The 9,681-nt window shown below is 44.4% G+C and overlaps 1 protein-coding gene across 1 annotated transcript; it reads left to right on the top strand.

The window, feature by feature from the left end:
- Positions 1-1,195: 1,195 nt before the first annotated feature.
- On the top strand, positions 1,196-9,457 carry slc1a8b (solute carrier family 1 member 8b). The gene is made up of 11 exons (XM_084013134.1): positions 1,196-1,391; positions 1,850-1,929; positions 2,199-2,414; positions 5,327-5,369; positions 5,485-5,698; positions 6,353-6,452; positions 7,059-7,292; positions 7,374-7,568; positions 7,659-7,793; positions 7,894-8,044; positions 8,784-9,457. The coding sequence occupies exons 1-11, from the start codon at positions 1,224-1,226 to the stop codon at positions 8,928-8,930; spliced, it is 1,683 nt and encodes a 560-aa protein (XP_083869260.1). The 5' UTR covers positions 1,196-1,223; the 3' UTR covers positions 8,931-9,457.
- The last annotated feature ends 224 nt before the right edge of the window (positions 9,458-9,681 follow it).

Genomic DNA, 9,681 nt, shown 5'->3' with positions numbered 1-9,681 from the left:
AGCTGAGCTGTTCCAGCAGGAACCTTCTGCAGCTGCTGAGGAGACACAGACCAGTGAACACAGAGCTGACACAAACCTCACCAAGCACACACTACATATTCACCCTAATAGACACATGACACATTTCAGACCTATCTTCCACTTCAGAAATAGAAAATTGACATCAAGATGTATTTTTCACGTTAGCAGAACTGTTTCATAATTCATTCCACTATCTCCTACTCAGTCCCTTCACTTTGATTAGAAGATGTTCATTTTCCACATGGAAGTCTCAGTAAAAGACTACTTTCAGTGTTTAAGTACATGTTTGTGTGTCCAAAAGACAAACCTTGGAAAGGTTGCGTCCCTTTTGCAGCTTTCGTTGATCTTGCTGCGTGTATTGTTCAAGGCGAGGATTAGATGTTATTGGATTGGTGACAGGTGACTTAGGCAGACATTGTTGGACAGCAGTCAACATCGGATCCGTTCCCAGATCAGCGTGACGTCGGCAGACACAGGTCGACTACGGAATTAACGAGACGTGAGAACGGACATGGACTCAGCCCAACAATCGCATGCTAGCTCTCTTTGTGGCTGAAACATTTTTATTTTAGATTATTTTCCTGTTACAGCCATACATAAATAAAACACATTCTGCTCATCGGAGATCAACAAGGTTTTCCAATTCAAATGCCAAGTCCTGACCTTATGGCCTGCGATTCCTGAGCAGACAGCCTATGAGTGCCAAAGACAAGTGTCAGGGCGCGTCCTAAACACCGACGACTGAGGAGCAAAAGTTGGCGTTTCAGTGACCTCGTCCACCTGAATGAAAGTCACAGAGGTCAAAAGAGCAAGCACTTGTTTCTGGGAGGCGGGTAGTAATAACCCATAATGAGCCATGCATGGTGGAGCTTATCAGTGTTGAGCCTCTGTAATGAGCCGCGTTGGCCCGTGGAGAAGCATGGGATAGGGATAATCCTTTTAGGCGACGCTTCTCCAGGAATCAGCGAGTCACCGCTTCCTCTCACAGTCGGGATGAGCTCCTCAGCGTCAGACAGGACCCACCTTTGATCAGCTCCACTAGCCGTCCTCAGCCCTCGGATCCCTGTGTGGACACACAGCCCCCGCTGAATCGACCCTGCATTCACTCGGGACATCCGCAGTCACACGGGCTGGGGGGCAGGGGGGGGTGGGAGGGGGGTTGGGGGCGTCCCTGCTGGAATACAGTCCGAAAAACCTGAATCATGACGAAATGTTTGAAGAAGTGGATGGCGAGCTTGGTGTCGGTGAAAGCCAGGGAGTACGTGAAAGACTACGGCAAGAGGAACGGCCTGCTGACGCTCTCGGTCTTCGCCGTGGTGATGGGCTGTGTGCTTGGATTTGGCCTCCGCTCGCTCAACCTGTCCACACAGGTATGGATGGGTAGAATATGTCTTTGGATCTGACAGACTCTCAATATATATTGTCACCTTTACGGGAATGCGGTGGAACTTCTGACAGCCAGTCTGTCCTGGTCACTTCTGTCATTTAATGTAACAGGAAGGCAGATAGAAGCAGGACGTAGGCCTATAACAGGGAAACGGGTGTCAAGTGCAGAAATAGTCAAAGCTGCTATAAATCGAGAAGAAAGGCATCGAACCCACAGAGAGGTTTCACACATCAGACAGACAGAGTGAAGGGATATTAATATAGTTAAAAGCAGTTAAAAGCCCGATATTTTTCCCTTGGTGGAGACCAAAAACAGAAGTAAAAGAGAGTGAATGTTGGCGCTTTAAATAATACGTCACCAAATAATTTAAAACAGCATTGTGTTGGTCTTGGGCCCTTACTAGAAATGAGGTTTTGCTTCAGGCGTTTCTCTCTCATGCAGGCTAAGATCTACTTCTCCTTCCCTGGAGAGCTGCTGATGAGGATGCTAAAGATGTTGATTCTGCCGCTTATCACCTCCAGGTAAGAAAACTCCTCATCTGCTTAGGTCCAGGCTCAGAAACACCAGCCAACAGCCGCAGTGTTTTGAAGCTGTTAGATTAAAGCGGTCTCATTCTCTCGTACCCCGTTCAGAGAAGAATTATGAAATGCATCACTCCTCCATTAGACCAACAGATACACTTCCTCATGTTATTACAACTGTAAGATTAAGCCCCAATGCAATATTTGTATTCACATATTCACACCTGGAATTCCTAGCAGCTGTAACCAGAAGCCCTTCTGTTCTCCAGTCTCATGTCCGGCCTGTCAGCCATGGACACGAAGGCAAGCGGTCGGCTGGGAGTCCTGACCATCACCTATTACCTGTGGACGACCTTCATCGCTGTCATCGTCGGCATCGTACTGGTGCTCATCATTCACCCGGGGACGGGCTCAGAGAAAGATGGCCACCACTCAAGCTCGGGGCCGGTCATGACCTCCGCCGACGCCCTGCTGGACCTCATCAGGTAAACACCGACAAATGGATGTTATTAAAACGAATGTTTACTTTCTTGCATGATAACATATTTAGCCTGGCTAAGACTGTCACCCAGTCTCGAGGCACCCAGGTGCAATGCATTGTGGGGCAGAAGCTCACGTCTCGTACTCAGAAACTCTTCGCAAATGTATCCATCGGGGAATTTCTCACCAACACAAAATCCACACTATCCAATTTTTACACGCTACATACTCGATTCTACGTCACGATCAGACGGAACGGCTTATAAGTATGTGATTTCCAACATGGCCGCGCTGCTCGGCACCTGACCTCTGGCACGATTCGATGTAATTCCTTCTTCCGTGACGAACACCAGTTTGCAGCCTTGCCAGTGGCTCAGTGCAGCTGCTCTTAAGCCCAAGTTATGCTTCCGCGTCGACACAACGCAAGGGGGCTTGCGGACCCCTTACGTCCAACGCAAGGGCCTGACGTGCACCTCCCAAAAATCCTAGACGCGTGTCGAGACGACGCAACGCCAACGCAGCGGCATTGGCTGTGATTGGTCCGCTAACTACATCCGCTGGAGACCGCTATCCGGTTTCCACTCATAAACACGGCCATTTAAACTTTTAAAAGGCTACTTTTATTGTTTGCACCTCGTTTTATTGTTTGCACCTTCTCGCTTTTGCACAAAGAAATAAAACACCAAGTTCTGAAAAATTGTGGACGTTTAAAGCCGGAAAGTAAACAAATAGGCTATAACGAGGCTAACGACGATATACGTCAAGAGTCTCAGTCGGTCGGTCAGTCTTTACAAAAAACATAGCGCCCTTTACCGGTGTGGCATTGAATTGCATTTCGACACGTAAACCCAACGCAGAACCATCACGGTCTCCAAGCAACTGCGTGGCCGTTGCGTTGCCGTTGCGTTGCCGTTGCGTTGTCACTACGCGGAAGCATAATCAGGGCTTTAGGCATCGCAACGCTTTAATTGAATGCTAATCTCAGCATGCTAACATGCTGGCAATGACAATGTTAACAGAGGAAAAGAACCATGAACATTGGTGCCAATCCATCTGGATGTAGAGCAGCTGACTATACAACAGATTTTTGGAAGCTGATGTCACATTAAATACAATGGGACGACATAGTGACGGGGGCTCTGATATTTTTGGAAAGGCTCAGGTGACAAAAGTATTTTCCAGCTTCACTTCTTCCATGAGATGGAGAAAAGCCGACTCTTGGTACCGGCTTTTCCGGAGATTCCAGATTTTCCGATTCAATCTTATTAGTGTTGTTTTTCCAGGATGAGGATTTGCTGTGACCTTGCTGTGCTTCCCCAAGGAACAGGATGCTACTAATCACAAGATCGCAAGCGATCAGTTTGAGTTCTTGGAGAGCCGAATATGTCTCACAACTTCACGATGAGAACAGAAAGCGTTCAATTCGCCTAGAAATGTGGTTTGTTGTGACCAAACGGCACAAGATATAATAAAATCAACAAAAATGGCACCTTTCTATCGATCAGAATGTGAATATGCACCTTTTTTTTGTCAGCGGGGGAGCGATTTTGCCGCTATATCCAAAGAAATAGGAAAAAAAACACACGTGCAGTGTCACACCTACGCAGCAGGTCGGCTAAGAATAGGGAGACACTTAGCTGTGATCTGTTAAGCCTGCCCTTTCTCAGAAGGTCCTTGCGCAGTATTACGTCGTGTCAGGTAGACTGCAGTCAGGTGTGTGTGCGCCCAGGCTTACTGCAGGGGCAATTCATGTCAAAGATCCACTAATTCCTCCTCCTTAAACCTGATTATTATTAGTAGGCTGTATCTGTTGCTGTAAGCCAAAGATCGGGTGTACGTTTCAGCCGTCTTACGTCGTCATACTGAGGACACAAGCTTGTCAAACACGTTAGTTACATGTTTGACAAGCTTGTGTCCTCAGTATGATGATGTCTGTCCACGTGAGCGCCTCTCTCTGCTTCTCCTGGTTGTGTTGAAGTTTATAATCCCCTCTGTTAGAAAAGTATACACGATTTTAGTATGAAGCCTCCTCGTTTTTTGTATCATCTAAAAATAAGGTTACATTATATGGTTATGACTCTCCCTGCAGGTATTTCTAGAAAACTGTGTATGGTCTGATATTAACACTATTTCTTTTATAAATACCAGTTTATGTGTGGGGAATGGCTTATGCATGGTTTTTGTGGGTACATATAATTTATGCATGGCCCCAGAAGTCAATCGAGAATGTATGGTGATTATGACAGTCAGTCGCATAAGAAATATTCCAATTATTTACATAAATAAAAGCAGCATTTCCACATAATAGAAATTTCTGCTTTGAAAAATTGTTAAATAAGAGCACAATATGACCAAGGATGTGATCCCAAATGGTCAATAAATAAATAAAGGCATATTTCATTTAAGCTTGACATTTGACCTCTGTATTTTTCCACTTGAACCAGATTTTCCAATTGTTTTGTGTCTCACTGACTAATGGGGACAAACATTTCTGTTAAATTGAACCAGTACATTATGGAAAGGATCCAATCTGTTTGTTATTGTGTCCAAGTAGAAGACAACTGAATATCCAATATCCAACACGTTACTTTAAAAGATTTAAGTGAATCTCCAAAACGTTCGCTCATACAGACAAACTTTCTAAATAATAAAAAGTATAAAATAGACAGAGAAGATGCTTTTGTTCAATACTGGACCAATTGTTGTCCCTATTAGGCACAAACACATGGGGAAATAGGGTCCACGTTGAAAAATAGTTACTTTTCAAGTACAGCACAAGAATTGCTGCAAGACATCATAAAAGCATATACAAAAGTCTTCAGCTCATGTTATGCACCAAACAATAGCAGTGATAATAGCCAAAGTCTGTTTATTTATTTATGTATGATCTGATTCGTCTGTATATTGTCTTTCACAGGAACATGATCCCTTCAAATCTAATTGAAGCAACTTTTCAGCAGGTGAGTGGACATAAAGGAGGAAACTCACAATGGATTGTACAATACTGGTCATTAATTCAATGTTCAACACATATTCACAAACCTCTGTGGTTGTGTTCTTCCATCCCAACTCCAGTACCGGACGGACCTGGTACCTATTGTTCAGAACTCTGATGTGAAAGACTCTCAGGCCAACTATGTGTACGTCATGCCCGACTACCACAACCCTCAGCTGGGCCACCCGGTCTTCCTGGAGATCACCCCCGCTCCCGACATCAAGTATAAAATCGCCCCGAGTAGCAGCAAGGGCATGAACGTACTGGGGATTGTCATCTTCTCCGCCACCATGGGTAAGACAATCCCACAGAAAACATCTCCAAACACTATTTTTGGGTTGCCAGGTTCTATAAAAATGATTGAATATGATGCTTTGTCCTTTTGGCTCTTTAGTTAATTAGAAAGATATTATCTTGCATACAACAAGCTTATTATTGTGTGAGTAAACATTCTCTACTTATGGAAAAGTATAGAACTTTTTATATAAACATAAAAAGTCCTTAATTCAACAGAGCATATCTATAGCTTCCACGTGGCTCTAAACATGGCAACGGCTGCTCCCAGCTGGAATAATGGTCTCTATAACTGATAAAATATATTTTGTAGATTGTTTGTATTTATAGATGGTTTCTGATCTAATAAGAAGAATTTTACTGTTGTAGCTGTTCATGGTGGACTACTTTATATACGACACATCTGTAACTTTTTGTCATATTTTTGTTTTTGTGAAATATTGGATAATCTTTCCATCGTCTTTCTGTATTCTGTTTATTTATGGTTTATTTTATGTAAACGTGGAAATAAAAGTGCACTTTTTCCCACTGAAATGGAGTAGAACAAAGTAGCTGTTAATTAACCTTAATTATGTAAGTGGAAACCCTTTATCAGTGAGACAGTGGCACCATCATTACTAACTTCAAACATGTGAATATACCGCCTGTTCTCAGGTCTGCTGCTGGGGAAGATGGGAGAACGTGGAGCACCGTTGGTCAACGTGTGCCAGTGCATCAACGAGTGCGTCATGAAGATTATCAACGCGGCTATGTGGTAAGATTGCATTCTCCCACACACACCTTCAAAAATAGACACATTGTGTCACACACACACACACACACACACACACACACACACACACACACACACACGTGTCCCAAAAGACGACAGACAAACACACGGCAGAGCCGGATTACTCCTTCAAATAAATCTCACACAGCAGCTCAGGGAAGAGTCAAGTGTCCTTGCTGGTTCTCACGGCAGGCATGAATAGGATTAGTAGTGAGTCATCTAACAAATAGATAAAAGCGGGTGGGATAGCATCACTGCGTGTGGCCCAAAGTATGTTGTCACCAATGCTCATTCCAAATGCATGGATCTGCTGCTGTAACCGCCCCCAGTCTGGCGCTGACGCTGGGGGATAAAGGCAAACAAGGCTCACAGTCGGCAATCCAATTGATCCCAAAGCGGTTGAGGTCAGGCCGGTCACGTTCTTCCACGGCAAACTTGGAAAACTTTGTGGACTGGAGCACCAAAATGTTGTCATGAATCATTCAAGTCGAGTATTTTGTCACAAGCTCATGCATTTTAAGCGTTGAAATGCAGGGAATCCTAATGTTATTCGCTGTCGAAATAAAGAATTGACTTCCCTCCATGCAGGTACTTCCCCTTCGGCATCGTGTTCCTCGTGGCCGGGAAGATCCTGGACATGCACGACCCGGCCCACCTGGGAGAGAAGCTGGGCATGTACTTCATCACGGTCCTCGCCGGTCTGTTTGTGCACGGCCTCATCCTGCTGCCTCTCTTCTTCTTCTTCTTCACGCACAAAAACCCCTTCCCCTTCATCCGGGGGCTGCTGCAGGCTCTCGTCATTGCACTGGCCACGTCATCCAGGTAAGAGGAGGCTGTTTGAGAAGGAAAGACTGAAGTCCACTGAGCACCTGGACCAGACCTCCTTGCTCTCTCCCTCCGCAGCTCCGCCACGTTGCCCATCACCATGAAGTGTCTCCTGGAGAACTGCGGAGTGGACCGGCAGATCGCTCGCTTCGTGCTGCCGGTGGGAGCGACCATCAACATGGACGGGACAGCTCTGTACGAGGCGGTGGCGGCCATCTTCATCGCTCAGGTCAACGAGTATGACTTGGACTTTGGCCAGCTGGTCACCATCAGGTGAGAACAAACTCATGGTCGGGATGAAGTTCTCGGTGTTGAGAAGCATTTGGTCTCACATCCCCCCTCCCCTGGCTCTTATCCCGTCAGTATAACGGCGACGGCAGCCAGCATCGGCGCAGCAGGGATTCCTCAGGCCGGTCTGGTTACCATGGTGATTGTCCTGACCTCTGTGGGGTTGCCGCCTGCTGACATCTCACTGATCGTGGCCATCGATTGGGTTCTGTGAGTCCCACCAGAATATGACGGCTTCCTATACAGAACAGACGTAGATCTTATAGGACTGTCGGAGTTATGTGTATTATTTTCTCCCTCTCATTCGCAGCGATCGGTTCCGGACGATGATCAATGTTCTTGGCGATGCCTTAGCCGCAGGGATTATGGCTCATCTATGTAAGGAGGACTTTGAGAAGGCAGCCACTCCTGCTTCAACGGCCGCCGCTGCTGCCGCCAATAACGGAGGCGGCCCAAACCGGGTAAGAGGATCATTTATTTTGGATTTGAACCACCGAAAACTGAAGTATCCCTCTAAAGTATGAAATATTAAGAAAGAACATCATAATGAGAAAACCTCACATGCTGCTGCTAGCAGGTACGATGTTCACCATCTCAGATTAGCATGTTAGCATAGAAGGCTACGGCTGAGATTGATGAGAAGAATTCATGTAGGTATTTGGTCAAAACTGTGATCAGATTATTACACAAATTCTTGATTTAAATAATTGTTTCTGTATCTGCTCATGTAGGACCCGATAACAGAAATTATGCTTGGTCATGTCCCTTGAAATGTTGAATTTTAAATAAAGTAATGTTTTCAGTGCATTAGCCATTTAGTAGGATCCTGTTCTGATTTTTTGAGATATATTTTGGTCATTTTCATATTTGAAACCGGGCGTTATTACTAAATGATAATCACAATTTGTTATAATTTGGTTATTTTGATGGTGCCTTAGTTTGTGCTTGGTTGGCTTTTTAAAAAACATTGCAAATTTTTGACTCCTTTCACACATTTCTGTCATCAGATCAAATCACATTTCCACGTTGACGTGAATAGAAGCAATACAAAATGCTACTCCTAATTATAGGGGACTTTTTTTTTTTTTTTTTACCTCATTCAATTTCATAAGCTGTAATAAATATTGATGTTTTTCTTGAGAAAAAGCAAACCTTTGAGACGTTTAACTAACTGTACTCTTGGTGACCTCTTCCCTACAGAGAGACACGGTAATCTCCTTTGGCAACCAGAGTGTGGCGATGTCCGATGCTCCTCTGATCGCACACCGGTGCGATTACGTGTGCGAGGCGGACGGCGAGAACGTGCTGGAGAGACCTCTGGCCTGCTACAACCTCTGCCAAGTCTGAGACTCCTTTGATAGGATGGACAGCAAAGGACACCGCCTTCTACAGCACATAGATCCACCTCTTCGGATCAAGGGGGCCATCGTCTGAGGCCCCAACAACTGGTGATTACTTGATAAACTGTATGATTCCAGTATTCGACTGTGATGAGTTGCATTACATGTAACCTGAATCTTAAACACTCAGGCAGACGTGCTAATGTGTTGCAATGACATGCGTTAGAAGAGATTAGCATTGATCAGACAGTGACACTTAGACATTCCTAATGAAGTTTGATCAAGGTTTTGAGTTGCCTTAAAATGATCTCAGTTTTTGACAATAATTCTGAGAACCCGAAAGACTTGGAAGTAAACGAAAACTGACCAGGAGCAAATTCATTTTCATGAAGTGAACCTTTATGTTAAGACTTGGTATTTATAGCTATTAAAAGCAACATTCATGATATGATTCAATATTTAAATTGTCCTACTAAGATGATCGTTTTTATACCTTCAAATTTTGTGTTGATGTTTTCTAATAAACACCTGCTGTACTCCAAATACTCTCAATGAGTGCTTTTATTTTTAGACTTCATTTTTTAGAACTTTATTAGGATCCGTTAAGCGTTAGATCCGTGAGGTCTGTGTACCTCAGGCAGTACTTCTGCATATATTAGAAGGTATGTGACAACGTTGTGGAGCCACTTTTCTTAGATACACCTTTCTCGTTTTCTGATCATCAGACCAGGCAACGCTTTTCCAATCTTTATTATCCA

Source organism: Eutrigla gurnardus, assembly GCF_963514095.1.
Source record: "Eutrigla gurnardus genome assembly, chromosome: 7".
Lineage (NCBI taxonomy): Eukaryota > Metazoa > Chordata > Actinopteri > Perciformes > Triglidae > Eutrigla > Eutrigla gurnardus.
Note: the sequence above shows the minus strand (reverse complement) of the source record. Positions and strands in the feature narration are given on the sequence as shown.

What these genes read in the sequence shown, in the direction of transcription:
- slc1a8b (XM_084013134.1), top strand. Translation starts at nt 1,224, where the DNA reads ATGACGAAATGTTTGAAGAAGTGGATGGCGAGCTTGGTGTCGGTGAAA. An exon ending in CTGCCGCTTATCACCTCCAG is followed by an intron (nt 1,930 to 2,198) that starts GTAAGAAAACTC and finishes TCTGTTCTCCAG; the next exon opens with TCTCATGTCCGGCCTGTCAG. An exon ending in GCACTGGCCACGTCATCCAG is followed by an intron (nt 7,293 to 7,373) that starts GTAAGAGGAGGC and finishes CTCCCTCCGCAG; the next exon opens with CTCCGCCACGTTGCCCATCA.